At 37.5% G+C, this 25,322-nt stretch overlaps 1 protein-coding gene across 1 annotated transcript in view; it reads left to right on the top strand.

Annotated features, from left to right (window-relative positions):
- The window catches only part of SPAG17 (sperm associated antigen 17), a gene marked incomplete at its 5' end in the record, with an annotated part of 120,744 nt that overhangs the window by 83,452 nt on the left and 11,970 nt on the right, over positions 1–25,322 (top strand). The window contains 8 exons of the mRNA XM_081318920.1: positions 922–1,035; positions 7,447–7,489; positions 10,131–10,239; positions 14,067–14,120; positions 15,474–15,576; positions 16,416–16,536; positions 20,558–20,581; positions 24,118–24,266. Coding sequence (XP_081175046.1) covers positions 922–1,035; positions 7,447–7,489; positions 10,131–10,239; positions 14,067–14,120; positions 15,474–15,576; positions 16,416–16,536; positions 20,558–20,581; positions 24,118–24,266 — 717 coding nt within the window. The remainder of the gene's footprint in view (positions 1–921; positions 1,036–7,446; positions 7,490–10,130; positions 10,240–14,066; positions 14,121–15,473; positions 15,577–16,415; positions 16,537–20,557; positions 20,582–24,117; positions 24,267–25,322) is intronic.

Genomic DNA, 25,322 nt, shown 5'->3' on the forward strand with positions numbered 1-25,322 from the left:
AAAAAATGATTTGCTTTTGTGAGTAAAGGAAGAAACTACTGAAAAGATATTTAAATCATGATGTACATGAAAGGTGTGAAATGGTGGGAAGAGACTGCCAGATTAATGTAAGGAGCTGGAGTCAGGTGAACAGTACTAAGGGAGGCACAAACAGCTTTGGTGTGTGAAAATAGAGCAAATGGAAGACGGGGTGGGATTAGTACATTTTTTTTATTTTAAAGATGTTCAAAACTAAAATGATTTGTGAATTTCCACCCAAACAATTTTAACGACAGTCTGTTTTAATGTAGTTGAGAGCAAGTGAGACATGAAATATTAAGAAAATCAAGAAGAATGGAAGGGATAGAAAAGAGAGTTAGTCAATACACAGCAGATCATATTGATTGTCTCTGCTCGCCCAAATAGATCTGGTGAGAGGAACATGTTTCAGGACCATGACAACTACTTTAAATAATACAAATATATGAGAGAATTAAAATCTCAAGTCTCTTTACTTCCATTTCCCTTAATAAAGTTTTCAACTATAAACAGCTTAAGGAATCTTGTACTGTCTTCCTCAAATAATACTATTATGAAATTCAGTCAAATTTGGCAAGGTTATTGAAATGAATATTCATTTACTTAATGTTAGTTTTCATACCTCCTGTTAGTTACCCTGATAAAATATGCTTACTCAAAAGTAGCTGTCCCTGCATTCAGTGGAAATTATTCCTAGGGAATTGTACAAAGAATCAAATTAGAGATTTCAAGGGGGAAAAAATCTTCTCCCTCCCCCCATGCGAAGATTATGAAATATATTTTTAAATTATATGTAAAATAGTTAAGTTGTGAAACTTTGGTCTGTATTTATAAATCCATTTCTGAAAGAAATCAATTAACAGGAATTCATGAAGTAGCATGCCTTACCTGTCATCTTGTTAGGAATACATTGACAAAATCATTAAGCAAGAAGATGAGATTGAAGATAGGATGATTAAAGAACCAAGAACGGAAGAGGAAAAGAAAAATGCTGCAGACCTTCTCAAGCTTGTTATGGTGAGAAATGTGCTTTTTTCCTTGTGACTTTTTTACAGTTCCAGTTGGGGTGAAAGCGGAAACCACAGCAGGTAGGCAACATAGTGTGTCCCATACACTATTTGCTGCCCCCAAAGTCAGATTATTGAAATTTGATGGATAAATGTGAATGGGAGTGAAACATTTGGGTGAAATGTTTCAAACTTGAATCAGACATTTCTGTTCCAGATGTGAAACAGACTCTTTCTTACCAATAAAGGAGAATACTGTATTTGTAGCTCAGGGTTGAAATGAGGGGTCCTTAATGCTCTCTGAGCTTGGTTGTTTTCTTGCAAACATTTCATTAACCAAACTAAGTAATAGTATGAGTGCAGATTATTTGTTCGATCGTTGGAAAGTTTTGCAATACTTTCAATAAGTGGATGCAGGTTTTCATGTCCAGTGTCAACCCAGTGTCGGTGAGCACTTTCACCTCTGAAGATACCGGCAAGAGTTGCTGGTGAAACATCAGAAGACCAAATAATTAGACATGTTTATTAGCCCACAAACTGAGCTAATAAGCCCATTGGACTTTCAGTCAGGTTTCTAACTTTTTCAAACAGTACTTCAGAGTTTGAAGCATGGTATTTTGAGGCCAGAAATTTTTTAACAGAAATTTTTTTTATAAGCCCACTTTCAATTATTAAAATCCTCCAAAGTCACCTCCCCACCATAAGAAAAAAAAATCAGCCCAGCCTCTTCTAGTGAAATGGAAGCCTTTTGCTGATGAATTTTGGCTTCTGACTCATCCTTAAATAATTTAAATTATCTAGGTTTATGTACTTATACAACTTAGCAGTTCGAAAGCACGTAAAAATGCAAGTAGAAAAATAGGGACCACTACGGTGGGAAGGTAACAGTGTTCCGTGCGCCTTTGGCATCTAGTCATGCCGGCCACATGACCACGGAGACGTCCTCGGACAAGTGCTGGCTCTTCGGCTTTGAAACGGAGATGAGCACCGGCCCCTAGAGCTGGAAATGACTAGCACGCATGTGTGGGGGAACCTTTACCTTTACCTTACAAAAAAAGAACAGTCATAACAATCATGTTATTGTTTGGTAGTGGTTAGCTTATTCTGAAGTTTTTGTGTGTTTGTGTGTGTTCTGTTCTCTTAATTTCATTTTTGCAACACTGATACACTTCTGTAAAATGGGCTTAGTTAAATAAGTCAAAATTCAAAAGGAAATATATAATTGTTTTTATGGTAGGAGAATTATTCCTTTTTAAAGCTTCGTATGTTTTTTTAAAGCAAGTTACATGAAGATGTAAATTACAGACATGTTGCTGTAATCTCAGAGGAAAAGTTGCAAAGAATGAAATGAAATAATTGTTCAGTTGTCAATGAAATCACAAGAAGTGCAGTAGGGCAGTAATGGATGCTAACTGTGGTAGCAAATGTAATAGTCACATTTAATGATTAAACAGAAATTTAATTTTCGAGGCAAATATATAAAGAAATCTTTTAATGTTTTTGCTCTTTGGATTAGCACAGAGCCCTGAGCATTCTTATTATATATTGCTTCAGTATCCTTCAGCCAGGCAAAATTTGAGACCTTCATAAAATCATTTGCTATGCTAAATTAAATCCTCTTCATACTTCCAAAATCTCCCAAACCTGCGGCTTTTCATCTATGCAAATTTCAAGGAGACATATATCACTATTTGCAGATACTGTTATGGTACTAAGGGGTTTATTGACCTATGAATCTTCAGAGTTTGGGGAGGATTCAGACTATTATTCCATTGTTGTTCCTAAGCAAAATAAGGAAGACAAAAATAATCACTTGAATCTACTCCCAACACTTCAGGAGATTGCATTAGTTTTACTCGCTTCACAGTTCACTGATGCTGTATCCTACCCCTGGAGAAAGAAAGATTAATTTTAAAAAAATTAAAGGCCAAGGTGAAGTTGTGAAGTTATGTTTTCTTTAACTAAATATTTCATATTGCAGAATTATCTTCATTTTTACAGAAGAAAAGCAAACTGTAACATTGTACTGTGATTTTTCAATCATGTCACTTTTGAGTTCATTTTTACCTATTTTTATATTGTACTGATTAACTTCAGTGCTTCCCATATTTTCATCTGCATGTTTCAGAATTGTTTCTATCTGTCATACAGCCATATGGTGCTTCCAGATGATCTTCCATTCATCCAGCTCCATTTATAGAATTTGGAAGAGTGAGAGCAGACATTGATTGATTGAGATCAATGCATTATGTGTAAATCCACAGTATTTCCATCAAGAAAACTGAAATTTATCTTGGAGGAGATGATGATGTTGTTGGAAGGGACCTTGGAGGTCATCTAGTCCAACCTTCTGCTCAGGCAGGAAACCCTATACTATTTCAGACAAGTGGCTGTCCAGTCCCTTCTTAAAAACTTCCAGTGTTGGAGCATTCACAGCTTCTGGAGGCAGGTTGTTCCACTGATTACCGTAATTGTTTTAACTGTCAGGAAGTTTCTCCTTAGTTCTAGGTTGCTTCTCTCTTTGGTTAGTTTCCATCCATTGCTTCTTGTCTTGCCTTCAGGTGCTTTGGAGAATAGCTTGACTCCCTCTTCTTTGTGGCAACCCCTGAGATATTGGAACACTGTTAACGTGTCACCCTTCATTCCTTATATGTTTTAGTCTCCATTCCCCTAATCATCTTTGTTGCTCTTCTCTGTACTCTTTCTAGAGACTCAACATCTTTTTTACATCGTGGTGAACAAAACTGGATGCAGCATTCCAAGTGTGGCATTGTAAAGTGACATTTCCTGGATCCATTTTTTTTCCTTTTTTGAAGATGGGAACTACATCAGCTCTTTTCCAGTCCTCTGTTAGTTCCCCAGTTCTCTAGGATCTTTGAAAGATATAGTTCAGTGGTTCCAAGATCACATCTGCCAGTTCCTTTAGAACCTAGTGGTGTAATCCATCTGATCCTGGTGATTTGAACTCGTCTACGGTGGACAGGTGCTCACTTACCATTTTCTTACCAATATTAACTTGTGTATCTAATCTTTTTTACGATACTTTTTTGGTAGGTTGGACTGTTTTTTCCCTTTGTGTAAAAACGGATGCAAAAAACGAGTTAAATAGTTATGCTTTCTTCCTGTTGCTTGTCACCTTCTTACCACTTTCTCCCACTAATGGACCAATCATTTCCTTCACTTTTCTCTTGTGTTTTACATGTTAAAAGAAGCTTTTTTTGTTATTTTTGACTTTTGTCACAAGCCTTAGTTCATTTTGAGCCTTAGCTTTCCTCACTTCATCTTTGCAGGCTCGGGCTATTTGTTGTCTGCTAGGTTTGTCAGGAATCTGTTTGATCTTCCACTTTGTGCAGAGTTTGTCTCCCAGATGATGTCAGGGTAATTAAAGTCCCCCATTACTATTGTGATGTGCTTCCTACATATCTTAGTCAGCTGACTAGCAAAAAGTTCATCTATTTCCTCTGTTTGGTTGGGTGGCCTATAGTTGCCATATGGCAGTGTCATTCCCCCCCACCCTTTTATATTGACCCAAATGCATTCAAGACAATTTTCATCATTGTTGTGCTCTTATTTCTGTAGAAATGTTGTTATTTCTTATATAGAGAGCAACTCCACCTCCTCTTTTATTTGATCTGTTTCTTTTAAATAATTTAAATCCCTCTAGCTATGTGTTCCATTTGTGGGTTTCATCCCACCAAGTTTCCATAATGGCAACAATATCATATCTGCCCTCATTTACCTGAATTTCTAGTTCACCCTGTTTATTGCTCATACTCTGTGCCTTGGTGTATAGACATTTGAGGCCTTTGTGATTGACCCTATGTTTACTTTCTACGTAAGCTGTGTGGTACCTATTTTCTTACCTCTTGTTTGATTAGTGCACTTGATGTGGCACTCACTATTAAAAGCTTGATTTTGCTTGACAGCTAGGTTGATATTCTTGTCTATGGACCTCTGTGTTACACACAGTGATAACCCTATCATTTTTAGATTGCCGGAGAGAGGAATGTTCTGTATCAATTAACTCACTGTCCCCATTGTTTAGTTTAAATATTTCTCCAGAAAATGTGTGAATTTATTGCCACGTAACTTAGTCCCTTTCTTTGATGGATGCAAGCAGTCTCTTTTGTACACTTTTTCATTGGACCAGCTGCAGACATAGTGACTAATATAACCAAAGCCTTCCCCTTTACACCACTCCTTTAGACACATTTTGAATTCTGCTATACGCTGGCCTTTTCCATTTTGTTCCTTATACACTGGTGAAACTTCTGAAAAAGTAACCCTACAGCCTATCCTGCTAAGTTCCTGTCCCAAGCTCTGGAAATCATTTTTCGCAGAGAGTACATTTTTTGGAAATAGATCATTAGTGCCAAGATGTACAATAGCATCCACATCACAGTCCTTGCTGACATTCTTGACTATCTTAAAAATATGCTTCTTGTCCCGACTGGCTGTAGCACCTGGAAGACACCTGACTTCCTTCAAAACCTCTGTATCCTTTCCTAAATTTACATCCCTTATAATTGAATCACCAACCCGAAAGTGGCTTCAGTTTTTGGATGCCTTGCTCTTCTTGCATGACTGATGTGTAATACCTGATTCATACTTTTCCCCTGTCCAAAACAAGTTCTTCATCTCGGACCATGATCCCTTGCTTATTTGAGTTATCATCATCACAACTACCTTGACCTGTCTCCTTGGTGTCCCTATTAAGGTCAGCAAGGGACACAGCAAAAGCTTTGTGTTTATGGTTCACAGCTCTCACCCTGCCAGATCCCATGGATGTCCATACTGCCCTTCTCCTGCAGGATCTTTGTGGTAGAGGGGGCTGATAGCACAGCACCTCAGTAGAGCAAAAGGGCTGAACTGGACACCTAATTTCTGTCCTTCTAGATTAGTGATTTGTTTACACATAGGACAGTTTCCAAGTTTGAAAAGAGTACTGCGAAAAACAGCTGGAAAACAAGTGTTGCACTGGACTAAGCCAAGCAGAAGCTCAGCCCTTAACTCATAGCTTGCAGCTCCGCCCAGCAACCCCTGGGCAGTTCAAATGCAATGGAGATGCAACCAGAAACTCAGCTCCTTTTCTCCTCCGCACTCCGCCTTAACTTACAGTTTGCAGCTCCTCCCAGCAACCTCTAGGCCAGGGGTGTCAAACTTGCGACGTCACGTGACATCGCGCGACGTATCGGCGCTTTTTCCCCATTGCCGGCAATGGGGTGGGTGTGGTTTTGTCATGACGTGTCCGGCCTGCGGGCCGGCAGTTTGACACCCCTGCTCTAGGCAGTTCAAATGCAATGATAAACAACAACCAAATGGCTTGTATTAACAAAAAAAGTCAATATGTAACAATACCCAATTTGCACTCAAATTTTATTTAATGCCATTTTGTGCTTAGTTGAAGGTTTAGAAATCCCTTAGAAATCCTGGTTGAACATGTTCTAATGACTGTATGTCCTTATATATTGCAATCATTTAGAAGTGATAAGATAATTTTGTTATTACTTTGACATCAAAAGCTTTTAGTCTACCTGGTATATAACTTTTTTTTACAGAAAAGCCTTAAAATAACAGCTACCTTCTTATGACCTCCTCTTTTGATTATTGAAATTGAGCCCTACAAGTGCCTTTAGTAGGGAAATATTTAATTGCAAGATATTTAAAATTTTAATTGCAAGGTATTTAAAGATCTTAATCTGTTCAGTTACAGTCCCATTATTTTGCCATTTTAAGTCTATATTTAGAGGATCTCTTTGAAAAGGCCATATTCCTTTTTTTTATAGTTAATAACCAGGACTAATCAATAGGACTCACATGCACTTCATGTTGTTCTCACTTCAGTAAATCAAGTTTTGGTAATTACTTATCATTTTAATTGCAATTTTATTCAGTTGGGTTTTAATTGGAGTTTATTAGGGGTTTTATTTTATTCAAGGACTAAATTTAATTATTTTAATTGTTCTTAACTTTTGTAATGTGTATTGTTATTTTAAATTCCTTGTGAACCACCCTGAGTCCTACGGGAGAAGGGCGGTATATAAGTCCAATAAACATAAACATAAACATTTGCATATAAAAATAATGCAGCAGATTTACTATCCAGATCTGTGATGGCAGGTTTGTGAGTTTTATTTATTTTTTATTTATTTATCAGATTTAGAGACTGTCCATCTAACTCACAAAGCCATATCATTGATAAGTAGCAAGTAAGCTAAAACATACCCTTGTTTGGCAGCCTGGGACGTAGGATTACAACAGAAAACTGACTTGGTTTTAAAACCTAATTGGATATAGGCATTATGATGCAACATTTTAATAAGTGCCATCAGGTCTCTAGCAAAAGATGACATGTCCAATTTGTCCCACAGTCATTTTATATGAATAGAGTCAAGAGATCTTCTATTTATGTTTATTGCAGTCTTTTCCCAGTCTTGAAGAATCCTCAGAATTTTGCAATAGAGGTAAGAATTTAATATTCTAAATTTTTAAATCTTCCCTTGTGGAGTTAATGATTATTCATATTTTGAATAATATTTTCCTCCATTTTGTAAGTCTTCTTCAAATTCTAACGTGTGTCATTCGAAAAGGATATAGAATTATTAACTATTATTTACAAATGAGAATCCTAGAAACCATTCAGGAAATCTTGTAAATGTTCAGGATTGAAATTTGCAGTACATTTATTAAAAATGTTGGGATGAGCATGAACATTTTAATTTGGCACTGCAAAGTATAGAAAGTCAATTGCTTCTCTTTGGAAAATGAGTTTCATGGGCCCTAACATATTTAAAATCAGGATTTTCATAATTTGAGGTTTTTCTTGAAACCGAGAAGTATCTGAGCATTGAGTGCTCCAATCAGTATGTTTTAGAAGTGTATACCATGTATCTAAATTAATAGCAGTTGACTCTAAATTGTGTACACACACACACACACCTTTTTGTTGTATACAATTTGCATAATTGTCTTGCAATTGTCCAGTCCAGACCTAGCTAGTATCCTAAGACAATGATTCATGTATACTTTTGTAGACTGGCTGACAGGAAATTCTCTTCTCAGTAGTTAGAAGACTTGGCTTCTCACTTGTTCTCTTCATATTATGTTCATAGGGTGCTTTACACTTCTCATACCAATGCTCAAACCTGTCACAATCTATTCAAGAAGCCAGCTAGATTCTAAAAGACTTCTGTTGTGACAAGTGATTTGCAATAGGGGGAAGAAGGCAGTATCTAACAATTCTCTTTGCTTGCTTTATGTAAATGGCACCTGCATGCCATCCCTTGATTTACTGCATCAGCCATTTGCAAAAGGGTTTCCTTGCTAAATATTGTGCATGTTATCTTCATTTGCTGCCCAACTGCATTCCAGTGCAAGTGTCAGTCGGGAAGCCCTAATTTGAGTTCCAGTGTAGATTGAAAATGGCAGCTGTGAGGGCATACATTCTCAGCTTGCTCAGATTATTGAAGGAAGAGACCAGTAGAGGAAAAGCCAGCAGTTCTGGGGCTCTGTCAGTTAAACCATTTGACCATATTCCCTAGGTTGAGCATTGATTTGGGTAAAGCTTAACTCACAATTTATTATGGTGGCCCAATGTTTGCCTTTTACATTGCTAGTAGATAAACCTGAGACCCATTGGATCACTCTTTTGAGAGATTTTCTTGCCATGTTCCTCAGTGCTTTAAAAAAAATGGCAGAACTTGTAATGTACTATATTCAATTCAAATGTTGGGATACATAGAGATACGTCTGTCTTGAAAATAGCCCAGGTTTGAACTGCATAGCACAGTTAAAATCAATACAAGAAGTGTTTCATAACATTTTGTATTGTGTACTAAACTGTTTTATGATAATGTTTATGTCATAAAATGTTTTATAAAATTTGCTAAATTGTATTTCCACGGGAGTCATTGGTCCCAGATTTTGGATGCATTCTATAAGTTAATCTGTTTGAGGTACCTTGATTCAAAAATTGTTGCCCTATAATGCACTCTTCCTCCTACGTAAAGGTATAGGAATGAGAACTTTAGCAGTATTTAGATAGCAAGAATTGAATAAAGATGTTCATATGGAAAATGATCAATGATTCCTATATATTCCCTGTTTGAGAAACAATGACTGTCTGGAGGCCATTGATACTCATATCCTGATTGGAACTTCTTTGTACAGCAAAATACCTGTGAACATATTGTTTTGTGAAGGAACTATGAATCTTGGCACTGCCACCTTGCCACGGACATGCCACCACAAACACTTTGGCATAGAACTAATTGCCATGGAAAACTTGCCATGGGACAAGTTGACACGCACCCTCCGCAGCACCTCCCTTCATGTCCTGCCTGCTAATCACCTACTCAGGAGGCCTTCCCTCTGGGCCACATTCGTCGGTTCCTTTTTCCCCACGGGCCCTCATAGGAGGGTGTTCTCTGTGCCAGTCTCAGTGCTGCACTGCCCACACATAAGAGGCATGTCCCACCCATTCCTTTTTCCTCGTGGGAGGATGGCGTCTGTGTCAATCTCAGTATTGCGCTGCCTGCATGCAAGAACATGTCCCGCCTGCCTTGATATTGCCATGCACAAGAAGCACATCCCGCCCGTTCCTTATTTCCTGTGGGTCCTCACTGGATTGTCTCTCTGTGCCAGTCTTGCTATTCTGGACTTCTTGACATGCTGCGCTGGATCCTGATGGCTCCCAGGTGGGGAGAGGGGCAAGCAGGGATGGTGACAGCTGTCTGGTGACTGTCAGTGACTCCTACTTAGCTTGCTTTTCATGGGGGGGGAGGTTCACCTCCCTTCTCCAAAGGTTTCCTTGCCTCACTTTCCAGCACTCACACACCCGCGAAGGGAGCTGCCGTGGGAGGCTCATCAAGTTACCCCACTGTGAGTTTCCTATGGCAATTTGTCCTGCGCTGAGATGGCAGTGCAGAGATGCCCCTGGCGACATGGCCATAGCAAGATGGCAGCACTGAGATGTCCCATTCCGTTTTGGAAATGGATGGGATAGATCCAACCCTATTCAGTAAAAGCAATGAATGCAGACTTTAAGTGAAAAAATGGCAACAAATGTAAGATTGGTTTTTCTTATTTTTTTCCATGAATTTGCAGCTCCAGTTTCTGTACTGTATGAGCAGGCAATGATTTCACAGGTGCCAGGTTCACCACGGGAAGTATTCTCAAAGCAAACGGAAGAATATTGGAAAATGATGAAGATGAGGTAAGAGAATTTGGTGCAAGAAACTTTTCCAAAAGTTATAGCAATGCTTTTCTTATTATTGCATGCTTGGATATGTGTGGTGGAATGCAGTGCAGAGTCACAGGAGGGAGGGTTCTTTCCAAGAGAGCAGACAGCAGAGCTTGGAATCAAGAGGGTAAAGGCGGACTCACCCCAGAAATTCACAGTGTATCTAATAGTTATGCTGGTAGTTGTTTTAGTCTGCCAAGATTTCTGTCTATAGGTGAACAAAATAAAAAAGACTACTCAGAAGTAACTTCACATGTCATTCTTGATTGGGTCTGACATTAATCTTGCCAGACTAAAGCAACTACCTGCATAACTACTAGAGCTAGTCTCTGAATTGCTAGGGGTGTCCACCTTCAGCCTCTTCCTGCAAACCAGAGATTGCACACTCTGTGGTCTCTTTGCTCTCTGGGAAAGCTCTCCTCCCTCCTATGACTGGACTACATTCTACCACAGTATGTCTTCTAGAGCAGAAATAAATTTGGTAAAAATACACAATATTGTACTGTAGTATTTTACAAAACATGAGAATAGTGAAAGAAATCTCCAAAGACTTTTCTGCTGTTGTTACTAAACTGAGCTCTCTTCTCTTGGAGATATTGGTATCTAAAACAATCAGATTATTTCAATATCATTGAGTCCTTCGGGAGAAGGGCGGTATAGAAATATTATTAAATTAAATTAAATTAAAATCATCATCATCATCATTCTAGCCATTGTCTATCCACTGCAGGATGAAAGCCTCCTCCAGATGTTTCCAAACAATATGGTCCTGAGCTTTCTTTTGCCAATTAGGCCCGCAATACTTGCTGATGTTGTCAGTCCATCTTGTTTTAGGTCTCTCATGGATGCTTTTTATCAAGTGGGATCCATTCTATGACTGCCTTGGTCAACCTGCCATCAGTTCTTCTTGCCATGTGATCAGCCCATTTCCATTTCAATTCTTTTACTTTCTTGATGATATTGTATACTTTTGTTTGTTTTCTAATCCATGTCCAGGTCTTTCTATTTGTCTTGTAATGGCGAGTGTGTATCTTTCCATGGCTCTTTGTGCCACTCGTAGCTTTTGTATTGATTGTAAGGTTAGTGTCCATGTCTCACTGGCATAGGTTAGAGAAGGTAGCACACACTGATCGAAAACCTTTCTGTTCAGGCATAGGAGGAGTTTGTTCTTGAAAATTATGCTTAGCTTGCCAAATGCCTGCCAACCACATTTAACGCGCTGTTCAATTTCCTTTATTGTATCACCTTCCATTAAGGTCTGTTGGCCAAGGTATATGTAGTGGTCTACTACTACTATAGCTCTTCTCCAGATATATTTTTTTCTTTCTTTGGTGAATTTAGTAAACATAACCTGGCTCTTTTTCAGGTTTATTTTTAAGTCAAATGGTTCTCCTGCTTTGTGCAGCTCTTGCATGTATCTTTGTAGTTCTTCTTGGTCTTGTGAGAAGAGAACAACATCATCTGCAAATCTGAAGTGTTTTAAATAGAAACCATTGATTTTTATTCTATCTTTTGCCCAATCTAGTTTGTGAAATACATTTTCAACCAGGCTGAGAAACGGGTAGGTGATATTATATCACCTTGTCATACACCTCGTTCTATGTTGATTTCTACGTTAAGGTCATTACAGTAAATTGTTGCCATTGTTTTTTTCATATATTGATTGTGGTAAGTTTATATAAGCAGTGTCCTCACCTTGGTTGAGCAATGCCTTAATTATTGCTTGTTGGAATACTGAGTCAAATGCCTTTTTGTAGTCAATGAAAGCCGTGCACAGAAGCATGGTGTACGCATTGTGCCTTTCAATGACTTGCTAAACAAACTGGATGTGATCCATTTTGCTGTAGTCACTTCTGAACCCTGCCTGATCCTTTGGCTGTGTATCATTTAATATTCTCAATATTCTTTTTGCTATTATCTGAAAACCTTGTAGATGGCTGAAAGAAGGCTTATTGGGTGACAGTTCTTTAAATCATCTTGGGCCCTTTCTTGTGTATAAGAATCACTTCAGCATTTTTCTATCCATTGTGTTTTTTTCTTCTCTGAGGCATTTTGAGTATAGTTTTGCTAGTATCTTGTGTAAACTGTGATCACCAGCTTTCAGCATTTCAACTGTAACACAGTCATTTCCTGAAGCTTTGGAGCAACTTTCAGAAAAACCTCCCAAGAATGAATTTCTATTGACTCCAGTGCTGTTGTTATACTCCAAAACTACTGTTTCTCTTGTCAAAAGCAGAAAGAAATCAGGAATTGATATTCTTATCTAGTTTAATCCTAAAGTACAAGTTCTTACATGGAGAGCTGTTGGATTCCAAAACAATTACGCTTTAAAATGTGTTAGATTAAAACTCTGGGTGCCCTAATCCTGATATGTTTGTGAGGAATAAAAATTCAGCTCCAACGGTGTTGGAAAACAAAACAAGTTTTATTAAAGCTTTTGCAAAAGCTAGTGGAACTCTTGATAATGGCAAATCTCAGAGTTCACACCTGAATTAATTTTTGCATAGGTTTGTATACCCTGTCCCATGCATCACGCCACATCCTTCCAAAGCAAGCATAGGCCCACCCGGTCACATGCTTTCTGACTGCCTAGCAACCATTACAATTACCAAACCCAATTATTAGATCAAAAAGCCTCCTTTGTTCCTGTCTTATCGTCCCTCCCTTTTCTGTGGCATGATTTGTAACATGGGGCTAAATAAGGGTATAGCCTTATCTGCAAGGTGAACTGTTACCCAAACTGGATAATTGCAATTATAAAAGATTTATGTCTTCCCTTGTTTATCTATAAGAGTGCCTATTTTTCATCTAAAAGCTATGTGTGTAACAGACTTCATGCTTCAGTTAAACATGGCTGCACTTTGGTTCATAGTTATACTTTGAAATACTAACTCTAGGCAGTTTTTATAAAGAATAAACCTTATATAAATGAATAATATGTTATTCATAAGCTATATGCTATTCTACAATAGTGTGCATTATTCTAAACATATGCTTTAAGTCAGTAGTTTGTATTCCTCCAGCTTACCATATCTCCTTTCCTAAAAATACCTTAGCTAAGTGCCTCTATATGCCTGTTCCTTTAGCAGAAATGAAAAATTATAATATGTATATTTATTTGTACCTCATACATTGTTTAATAGATATTGAGCAAGTGAACTACCCTTTAGAGTAGGCATTAGATTTGAAGGTAACACCGTTATTTCAGGTATTGTTTGCTCTTTCACTAACAGTTTATTTTATTAAATTTCATATTTGGTGGAACCCAATATTGTGATAGAGGATATCTGTTAGTGTAGCAAGATTTTCTTTTCAACTCCATCCCATCACCAGCTTTCAGAAGTTATTCTAAAGCAAGGGTTTCCAACCTGCAGGCCATGGCCTGGTAGTGGGCCGTGCTCTGTTTGGAACTGGGTCACAGAAGTGGTGGATGAGTGTGCCTGTGCACAGAGCTCCACTTGCATGAGCAGTGAGCACGTTCGACCACCATTCATGGAGATGGAGCTGCATTTACAGTATACAAGATAAAATATTAAATTAAGGTAAAAACATGATACATCACCATAATATGGTGCTATAGAGTGACAATAGGATAAAAGTTATAATGGGATATCTAAGGAAGCTAACCATCTAACTCTTTTTAGTGTTGCTGAAATGAGATTACTCCAGGTGCCTTGAAATAGAAACATATGATTTTACCATATGAAATAGAGCCATATGCCATGTCATATTTAAAATCAAATGGAATGCTTACTAAATGACTATGAATTTTATGAAATGTTTCATTTTCCTTTATGCAGCCATGATGAGCCCGTGAAGATTTCTGCCTGGCAGAGCAAATTAGCAGAGACCAGGTAATGGTTTTTTAGTTTTAGGATATGATTTAGAAGCCATAAACCGAAGCGGGGGGGGGGGGGGAGTTTCCTAAAGTCTGAAGATTTTGAATTAGACAGTTATTTTTTAGTATAAATTTCTGGAACCTGTTTATCATTTAAGTACTATTAGGAATAACTCTGAACAGAATTCCATGGTGCTCAGCAACGATTTGGGAAGAGAGAATCAGAACTGGATATCAACTTCAAAATAATGTCCTACTTCATGCTGTTTTTTATAGGATATTGCTATAAACTCCTTGTAAGATGACCATGCAAGATTTCCTATAATATCTCTAACAAATGAAAATTTACTACCTATTTGAACCAACAATTCTATTCTCCATATCCCCTTCTCCAGGATAAATATAGGAAATTTTTTAAGTAACCTGGGTTTTTTTAATATTGTTTCATGTATTCTTCCTACTATTTTCATCTCCTTTCCTTTATTTTCTATTGTGTAAATTATCTCACAGATTACTACTAGCTTCCCTAATGGAAGAATTCCCACTCCTTTTGCTATGTACTTAATATGATATTTCCAAGACCTCTTAAAAGTTAACATTGTAAGCCGGTTTATATTTTTATTATATGAGCAAGCTCTTGGAGAGAACCAATAAAGGCCTTCTTTGAGCTTGCATAAATTTTTTCTCTGTATGTGCATACACACATACACAAATGATAGGACTTGTTAGTAATTTGTATAGAATCAGTGACATATCAAAATAAAAATAAGAAGTACTAATGAGAGAACAGAAGGGCTTTAATTCTTCAGTTGCATCCTGGAACCCTTCTCACTCCCTGTACCTCGCTTCTCCTGCTTTTCTGTATTCTATAAAACAGGGTTGGGGTACTGTGGCCCTTTTATGATCTGTGAAATGATTTTTTTCATTTAATTTTCAGTAATGTACTGCCAGAAAAAAAGTATATCATTACAACTGAAAATTATTTTTCTATAAGTGAGCAAGAGAATTACACATAAAAAATGAAAACAGTTTGCCAATCCCTCAACTTTTTGTGAATCAGTTTTTTTAAAACTTACTGTCTTCCAGAGTGGAAAAAATAACTTCTAGAATATAAAAAGTAACTATTATATAAACAGAATAAAGTTTACAAATCTACAGTATATGCATGCATAAGGCTTATTCAGTAATCCTTTCTTTATTAATGTTAGCAAAATTGAGAAAATAATAAAGATCTATAAACACATCTCAATTGTCTTTTTAAAAAACCAATAGTATGCATAAATAATCACTGGAATAAATTATAAAATAATGTGGAACCATTATATTACTATATATATTTCTGCTTTACTCCCATTTAAAAAAATTTCAGGCAGGAAATTGAGGATGGAAAGAATTGTCTTATGAGGCTGAGGTACAAAATGATCCCTCCCTATTTCAAGTCTGAATTTGGAATGGAATTTCTTCAAAAAGAGGTGAGCATATTGTGGACGATGGGTCAGGTTAGATTAGTTCAAAGAAACCTTTCTTTAAAGGATTAAGTCACCAAAAGTTGGATTTGAGTTTTGGTGATTTAACCATTGACTTACAAAATGGTCCAGAATATCTCAAAAGAGTTGTAGGCCAGCTACAACAGAAGAACTCTACTATCAAATATTTTGGAGTTTAAAAAATGTTATATATTTAAAAAGTGGAGCACAAAATTGCTATCTGTCCTGGTCTCCTGGGCTATGGTCTTAGATTTCAAGTAAAAGCATTTTTTCTCTATTGCCTTTAAATAGCACTGGATCATTTTATTGTTTGATTTTTATTTTAGCTGTATTTTAGCTTAAATTTAAGCTAAATGCTTTCTTATGTCTGGGGACTCCCTGTTTGAGGCCATAGTGGATATTTATAAATATTCTTCACAATTTAAATAAAAATATTTCAAAAAACTAGGGTAGAGGAGGAGCTGAATTATGACATTTTGTGTATATTTAATATGAAAATAAATGTTATGGTATTGATCTATGGATTTGCAGTATTCTTAAGCACATCACAGTTTTTAGGAGAATTATTATCAATAAAAGATGGTCAAGGACCAGCAGATAAAAAGAAAAAGAATCTCAGATCATATTATGTAGGGCCCATTAAGTTAATCTCTTGTTTTTGTCCTTCTAAATGTATAAAATAAATCCAATACAAATACTGATAACTGACATATACAAATCAGCCATTTGTTTTAGAGATTCTTGTTTGTGTTCTTTATTTTGTTTTAGCAGTGTTTTTTGTCAGAAAGTGCACTTCATCCTTTTGTTCTTTTCTCCCCTTAAAGTTTCCAGATGTTGAAATTCTCTCAGGAATGCTCCCTCCTTTTCCAGACAAAGAAACAAAGGAACCGTTGTTGGATACATTTACAGAGTCCTCTGAAAATGAAACTGCTAGAGAGAGAGCAAGTAATACTGCATTTACTGGGTGGTGGACACTTTGAAGGTGGTAGCACTACTGTATAACAAATGCTTGAGAAGTAATATGGAAAGAGACCAGTAATTCATACTGACAGAAAAGAGAATGGAAAAAATGCTTTTAGGCTATTGCAGATGTATTTTACATAATTATTATTATTATTATTAATTTTATTTGTATAAATAAATATTTGTGGGACTGAAAAACAAACATGATGATGATGATGATGATGATGATGACAACGACAACGACGATGTTGTTCATTCAGTGGTATGGACACTGTCTTTTGGCAATTTCATGGGCCAGATCTTGCCAGATCTTCTTATTGTGCACTATTACTTCTATGCTCAGGGACGCGGTGGCTCAGTGGGTTAGGACGCTGAGCTTGTCGATCAGAAGGTCGGCAGTTTGGCGGATCGAATCCCGAGTGCCACGTAGCAGAGTGAGCGCCTGTTACTCGTCCCAGCTTCTGCCAACCTAGCAGTTCGAAAGCACGTAAAAATGCAAGTAGAAAAATAGGGACCACTACGGTGGGAAGGTAACAGCGTTCCGTGCGCCTTTGGCGTCTAGTCATGCCGGCCACATGACCACGGAGACGTCCTCGGACAAGCGCTGGCTCTTTGGCTTTGAAACGAACATGAGCACCGGCCCCTAGAGTCGGAAACGACTAGCACGCATGTGCGGGGGAACCTTTACCTTTACTTTACTTCTATGCTCTGGCTGGTGTCAGGTTTGATGGCATCCAACCACCGTGTTTTTTGGTGGCCTGGTTTCCTTTTACTTCTAACTCTTCCAAACAGAATTGTTTTCTCCTGTGAATTCTCCCGCATGACATAACCAAAATAAGTAAAATGCAGTTTTGTGATTTTTCCTTCCAGTGACATATTTGCTGTTATGCACTCCATTACTTGCTTGTTAGTCACCTTTGCTATCCAAGGAATACGCAGGAGCCTTCTCTATTATTACAATTCAAATGAATGAATTTTCTTCTTGTCTTGCTTTGTTAATGTCCTACTTTCACAATCATGAAAGTTGTGAAAGCTATGGGGAATAGATAGCTATGGAGAATACAATAGAATGGATTAACCTACATTTGCTTGCCAGGCTGATGTCCTTGCTTTTCCATATTCGGCTCATGCTCATCACTGCTGTGTGACTTGATGCAACCTGACATTTTATTTCTGGGATGCGCTCCCTGTTTTGAGCAATCCGTGACCCTAGGAAAGTGAATTTTTCCATACATTCTGTCTCTTCACTGTGAGTTTCTATTTTGATGTTTCCAGTGGTCTTTTTGATGTTCAGAAAATGACCAAAATTCTCACTTTCTTCTTTGATTTTCTTGATCAAATGTTCCAGATCTTCTTTGGTTTCTGAAATGAGAGTTTTATTGTCAGCATATCAAATAATTTTGATATTTCTACCTCCAATCTTTACCCCAATTTTTGATTCTTTAAGATCTAGGTTCTTCACAGTCATTTTGGCATACAGATTGAATAAGAAAGGGGAAAGATTACAACTTTTTCACACTCTTTTCTCTATCTTAAACCAATTAGTGTCTCCATATGATGTTTGCATATGGCTTCCTGATTTAACCAACTTGACCAGATGTGCTGGTACCCCCAGGTCCTGTAGGGCTCTCCACAGCTTCTCATGATCAACACAATTGCAGGCTTTCTTGTAGTTGATGAAGCACATGTAAATAATACTTTGCACAGTGTTGTCAGCAATAAATATAAATTATTTTTTTTTATTTCGCTGTCCAGAACCTTTTAACATCCAATGAGAAAATACAAAACTCTTGAAAAATTTGGTTATTTCACACACAAAAAATGTTCTAATTTACAGTCTATAGAGATTCTCAATCATCCAGGTGATGTCCCAGTGGTGCTTTTCCAAAAGGCAACTGGACTTTTTTGGGTTTTTTCTTTGAAAATGTTTCACTTCTCATCCAAGAAGCTTATTCAGTTCAATTTTTCAATTCTAGTTTATATTTTAAAAAACCACAATGAAACCATAGGTGGTATTTAGGAGTGGCATAAGTATAGCATCTTGAACACTAAATTGCTAGCTAATTGCTAACATCGTTAATTGTTAATCAAGAATTCAGTTTCTTTAGAATTTTTTTTTAATAACATTTGTAAGGATGCTAAAGTGGATGTGCAGATGGTCAGACTTCTTTCTCCCTGATAGCTTTTCATCTACTTATAATTAGGTATTTATTAATTGATTTATTTATTTTATTTTTATTTTATTTTTATTTTTTATTACATTTATATCCCGCCCTTCTCCGAAGACTCAGGGCGGCTTACAAGCTTAACAAGCTTGATTTATATGGTCTCTCATCTCTCAGCCACTCTGGTTGGCTAATAGCACAATAAATGATGCAGAATAAATAGATCACACAAAAAATGGTTGATCCTAAAATTCATAATTTTGGTCAGTTTTTCCTGAGCTTAGAAACTAGGTTACTCTGGTGCAAAACTTCTCTGCACAGTAATACCTGCAAAGGCCTGGTGAAAACCTTGCAGCATTTGTCTGTCACATTCAGAAGGGCTTCTATGCTGCCAGTCTTGATTTAGAAAAGCTGACTACTTGTTTGACAAGTATACTTAAAAAAAACACACAATAGAGAGAAATCTCTGCAATAGTTTCTGTGTTTTCACTTTTTCCCTCCTGCTATTTATTTTAAATTCTGCAGTGAATAAGGGCAGTAAGATTAATTGGATGCCTTCCTCTTAAAAATCCCATTTTTTCTAACTAATTAGATATACCAAGAAAATAGATTATGAATTTTCTTCATAAAACTTAACAAACCATATTCCTTGAATGTCCTTTGAAGCATGTTTCTGTAATTGTAAGAAACTCCCTTGCAATCGTTAAATCTTTCACCTGTCAGACCCATCAATACCGGCTGCGGCTAGCAGTCCTGTTCCCACAATCCTGTTCCTGGATTACTGGAACCATCAACGTGGAAAGTTTGAGTTACGCAGCAATGAAATCAGTTGCCTTTTTACAGTTAAGATGGCACAAAACTCAAAGAATTTCTCTTGCGTATTATGCCTTCGAGTGGACAGGAAATTTTAAAGACATAGATAACATTTTCCTCAGTTACAGAGAGTATCTGCTGCTGCTCTCAGAAACAGCCAGGGACTAGGCTGGGGCCCTTCCACCCTTCGTGACTAAATCTGTCCTATGATAAAGAACAGGACCATCTGTTCTGGATATCATAAAAACAATTTGCTTTCATTATAGCTAGCTTTATAAAATATTAAGAACTTTCACATTATGTGTTTTCAAACCATCTGCCAAAGGGCAGGCTTTGTCATTTTTTAAAATTGTTTTGATGTATTCTATTTGCTATTCTATTTTTCTATAAAATAATGTATGAACCTTTCAGAGTGAATAGTGAACCTAGGTTTGGCTGGTCTCCTCCCTGTTGCTTTTCCAAAAGGCTCTAAAAATGTGATTTTCACCAGATCCACGGACTATGAAGGAGTGAAATGGGACAACTTGCCGCAGCCAACTCGCTGTGGCAAACTCACCACGGGACAGTTTGCCGCAGGACAAGCCAACAGTTCAGTTTAATTAATTAAAATAATTTTAAAATTATTTATTTTTTTGTCATTCACATTTCATTTTGTCCCTCCTTTTCCATCCTTTATTTAATGATTCTATTCCACCATTTTTTTGTTATTAGTGTTACTCTTGTCCCCTGGTAAGTTGTCCTGTGGTGAGTTGGCCATGATGAGTTGTCCCATGGCAAGTTGGCCACGGCAAGTTAGCTGCAGTAAGTTGGCCGTGGCAAGTTGTTGTAGTGGCTGATTTGATTATGCTGTTGCTGCCATAGGGGAGGGATAGGGGGTTTTTTAATGGGTTTTTATTATATGGTGGATTTTGAAAATTTTGTAAGCCACCCAGATTCACCTCTGGTTGAATTGGGCAGATATAAATTAGCTTAATAAATAAAGAGCAAAATAGAAATGCTCAGATGAATTTATATTTATGTTTTAGGAGCCAGAGATGACTTGTTCAGACGTAAGCATTCCAAAGAACTGCCCCCAAACACCATTTCTTCCTCGTTCTATGCTGAAACCTATCCATCCCATTTTACAAATGGTAAAGCATTCCAAAGGACTCCTTGAAAAAAGCATTTATTAATAGAACTTTATAACATGTTAAAACATCTACTGTATATATTTATAGCTAGTTAGTTGATCTCCACTTAATATTGGTAAGTTGCATACAGGTGAAACTCCAAAAATTAGAATATTGTGCAAAAGTTCATTTATTTCAGTAATGCAACTTAAAAGGGGAAACTAATATATGAGATAGACTCATTACATGCAAAGCAAGATAGTTCAAGCCGTGATTTGTCATAATTGTGATGATTATGGCTTACAGCTCATGAAAACCCCAAATCCACAATCTCAGTAAATTAGAATATTGTAAAAAGGTGCAATATTCTAGGCTCAAAGTGTCCCACTCTAATCAGCTAATTAAGCCATAACACTTGCAAAGGGTTCCTGAGCCTTTAAATGGTCTCTCAGTCTGGTTCAGTAGGAATCACAGTCATGGGGAAGACTGCTGACCTGACAGTTGTGCAGAAAACCATCATTGACACCCTCCATAAGGAGAGAAAGCCTCAAAAGGTAATTGCAAAAGAAGTTGGATGTTCCCAAAGTGCTGTATCAAAGCACATTAATAGAAAGTTATGTGGAAGGGAAAAGTGTAGAAGAAAAAGGTGCACAAGCAGCAGGGATGACCGCAGCCTGGAGAGGATTGTCAGGAAAAGGCCATTCAAAAGTGTTGGGGACTTTCACAAAGAGCGTACTGAGGCTGGAGTCAGTGCATCAAGAGCCACCACACACAGATGGATCCTGGACATGGGCTTCAAATGTCGTATTCCTCTTGACAAGCCGCTCCTGAACAACAAACAACGTCAGAAGCGTCTTACCTGGGCTAAAGAAAAACAGACCTGGTCTCTTGCTCAGTGGTCCAAAGTCCTCTTTTCTGATGAGAGCAACTTTTGCATCTCATTTGGAAACCAAGGACCCAGAGTCTGGAGGAAGAATGGAGAGGCACACACTGCAAGATGCTTGAAGTCCAGTGTGAAGTTTCCATAGTCTGTGTTGATTTGGGGAGCCATGTCATCTGCTGGTGTTGGTCCACTGTGCTTCATTAAGTCCAGGGTCAACGCAGCTGTGTACCAGGAGATTTTGGGGCACTTCATGCTTCCTTCCACAGATGAGCTTTATGGGGATGCTGACTTCATTTTCCAGCAGGACTTGGCACCTGCCCACACTGCCAAAAGCACCAAAACCTGGTTCAATGATCGTGGGATTATTGTGCTTGATAGGCCAGCAAACTCGCCTGACCTGAACCCCATAGAGAATCTATGGGGCATTGCCAAGAGAAAGATGAGAGACATGAGACCGAACAATGCAGAAGAGCTGAAGGCCGCTATTGAAGCATCCTGGTCTTCCATAACACCTCAGCAGTGCCACAGGCTGATAGCTTCCATGCCACGCCGCATTGAGGCAGTAATTGCTGCAAAAGGGGCCCAAACCAAGTACTGAGTATATATGCATGCTTATACTTTTCAGAGGTCCAATATTGTTCTATGTACACTCCTTGTTTTATTGATTGCATGTAATATTCTAATTTTCTGAGATTGTGGATTTGGGGTTTTCGTGAGCTGTACGCCACAATCATCACAATTATGACAAATCACGGCTTGAACTATCTTGCTTTGCATGTAATGAGTCTATCTCATATATTAGTTTCCCCTTTTAAGTTGCATTACTGAAATAAATGAACTTTTGCACAATATTCTAATTTTTCGAGTTTCACCTGTATATCTGCAGCATATTTTGTTGTCCTCAGCTACTTTCTTGAGTACAGAAAATATTTATTCTGACACATAAAGCTTTCTTTGGAAGAAGAGAGATCGAAGACTCAAAATGTCATAAAAGATATATTACTATTTGTGAATATAGTATAAGTATGTAACACAGTGGAGAAAATGAGATATAGAGTAAATCACAATATCCACTATCATCAGTATTGGCAGTATTTTGAGATGCCAAAGCTAGCTTTAAAAATGCAGATAACTCACCTTTGGCCCCATAGCCTCCTTTCATCCCTAAAGTATTAAAAATGGCTTCATGCATCTACAAAAGTTATGACTTAATTGAGATTTTTAATGTAACACAAAGGGGGAAATATTAAATACAAGACTGGAGGGTATTTGCCTTAATTCTATTTAATTTGTTACTTAAACCTCTGGCATGCCACTCAAAAGCCTTCAACCTCAAAAAATTGCATTATTCTGCAAAAATGGAACTCAATAATAAAGTTCCTTTTTTATTCCTTTGGTATCTTAACTTGATCCTAAAATTAAAATCTACTGTTTATGTATAGGCATATTGCTTTGTTTAGAGTTTGATCTGAGATGACCAGAATGATTTTTTTGAGCTACTGACATAGCAAAAAATAGAAAAATAAAAGCAAAATTTTGGCACTTAATATATTTAATAGTACAGTTGGTGCCTTTGGGCTTACCTCTCCTCACCGAAAATAGATGCCACTCTCTTTCCCTTGAAATAATCAACATTTCTTCCAGGTCTTCAATTGGTTATCAAATAAAATTCCATATTTTTTTTACCAATCAGGTTCTTTTTCTCCTAAGTGAGGAGCATTACCACAAATAAACTTGTCTTCCTCTGTCACAAGGAACTTTGCTCTCACTGTACCCTAACCTCTTCAGCGAGTTGTAGAATTAGTCTAGGGCACAGGTCTGCAACCCGTAGCTCCGGAACCACATGCGGCTCTTTCAGCCATCTCCTGCGGCTCCCAGTCTTCTGCTGTGTGTAGTCCAAAAAAAAAAAAAGTGGGACTAAAAAAGTTTAATCAATCAATTCAAATATAAAGGGTAGGTGCATATCTCGCCTTGGCTAAACTCTTCAGTCAAACCTTGTTCTGCGCATGTGCGCATGTACGCGCATGCGCACACATTTTTTGCGGCTCCCAGTTTTTCCTTTTGTGAGGGAACCGGTTCCGAGTGGCTCTTTCACTGTTTCAGGTTGCTGACCCCTGGTCTAGGGCAGGGGTTGGCAACCTTAAACACTCAAAGAGCTGCTTAGACCCATTTCCCAGAAAAACAACAACACTGGGAGCCGAAAAATGTGTATGCGCACACACGCAAGGGGGGGAACTTGATTGAAGAGTTTAATTAAAAATAGAGGCTGTTGTGCATGAGTTCTCTCTCCCTCCCTCCCTCTCCCTTTCTCTCCCTCCCTCTCTCCCCTCCCCACCCAATAAGCTTGTCAGCTGCTTGGAGAACAGCATGAGGTCACTCTCTTTTACACACACACACACACACACACACACACACACACACAAAGAGAGGGAGAGAGAGAGAGACGCAAGTGCCTCTCTGTCTCTCTGCAAATGGCAGAGGTCGACTGGGAGCTGCAGAAGGCTGAAAGAGCTGCATGCAGGTCCAGAGCCGTGGGTTGCCGACCAGTGGTCTAGGACGTATGCTATAGTTTTAAAACTCTTTTCCTTTTCAGTAGATGCAGAAGGAAGTGAAAATGGAGTCCAGATCCAGCCAAAACTTCAATCACTTCTTGTGGATGCTGCAGGATCCTCAAGAAAAGAGAAAGTGAAATTGCCCGCTTTGATACAAAGAAACAAACCACAATCACTGCCAAAGCAAAAAGTAACATAATTCCTACTTTACAATTACTTTTCTCTTTAATTTTGCTTGACTTTACCTTCATTATATTTGGAAGTGTTCTGTCTCCTGACACTTTTTTGTTCTAGTTAAGATGGTCATTTTTAAAAGAGGTATGAAAGATGTCTTCTATCTAGTTTTCAAGTTTTAGAAGTTTCAGCAGAGCTTTCAATGCAATCAGTTGAGCTTTCCTATTGGTGCAGTGCAGTGATTATAGTATTGTACTGAGACAAATTCCCACATCCCAGTTTGTTTGTGGAGTTTGCTAGTTGAATCAGAAACAATCCTTTTCCTCAACTCAACCTATCTCAAAGTGATGTTAACGTGAGGATCATGTAAGAAGTGAACCATGAACACCACTTTTGAGTTCTTTAGAGGAAAGGTAGACTAAGAAATAAATGCTGTATAATGATTATTTTCCTCCTAAAACAACCCACTCCAGAGAAGGACCTTATTGGCACTTACTCAATAACAGCATTGTTGGACTTAAAATCCAATGGATGGAATTCAGAGGGATATTTTCACAACAGATGGGTAGAAGATTGAATGTTGAACTTGATCCAAGAACATATCGTACCTGCAATTGATGACTAGTTCAACCATTGGTTAAGGGATGGCATATTAATCAAAGAGCCAGTAAGATGTGCATGATCCTATTTTTAAAAAAATATATTTTATTGTTTTCTTAACATAGTAACCTTAATATTTGGTAAACAGTGTGTTGTCTGAGTTTATATTTAGAAACAATTACAATTAATTTCTATAATTCCTTAATACACATAGTAGCTTTCCTTGATTTTCTCTTCTTCCAATAATATTCTGTTTCACCAATCTTAAATTAGTACATTTCTTAGTATTTTGATAAATAAAAATTGAATATAAACATTTTTCTAGTATTTATACAAGTAACAATAACATCAATATAAAGCTTTTCTAATTAATTACCTCATCATAGATCCTGTTTTCAAAGTTCTTATTTAGATTAGTTTTCCCCTCAATGTTCAAGACATTCTTATCTGTTAAGATTTTCTCAGAGTTAAT

Source organism: Vipera berus (assembly GCF_964194415.1).
Source record: "Vipera berus genome assembly, chromosome: 2".
In the NCBI taxonomy this organism is placed as follows: domain Eukaryota; kingdom Metazoa; phylum Chordata; class Lepidosauria; order Squamata; family Viperidae; genus Vipera; species Vipera berus.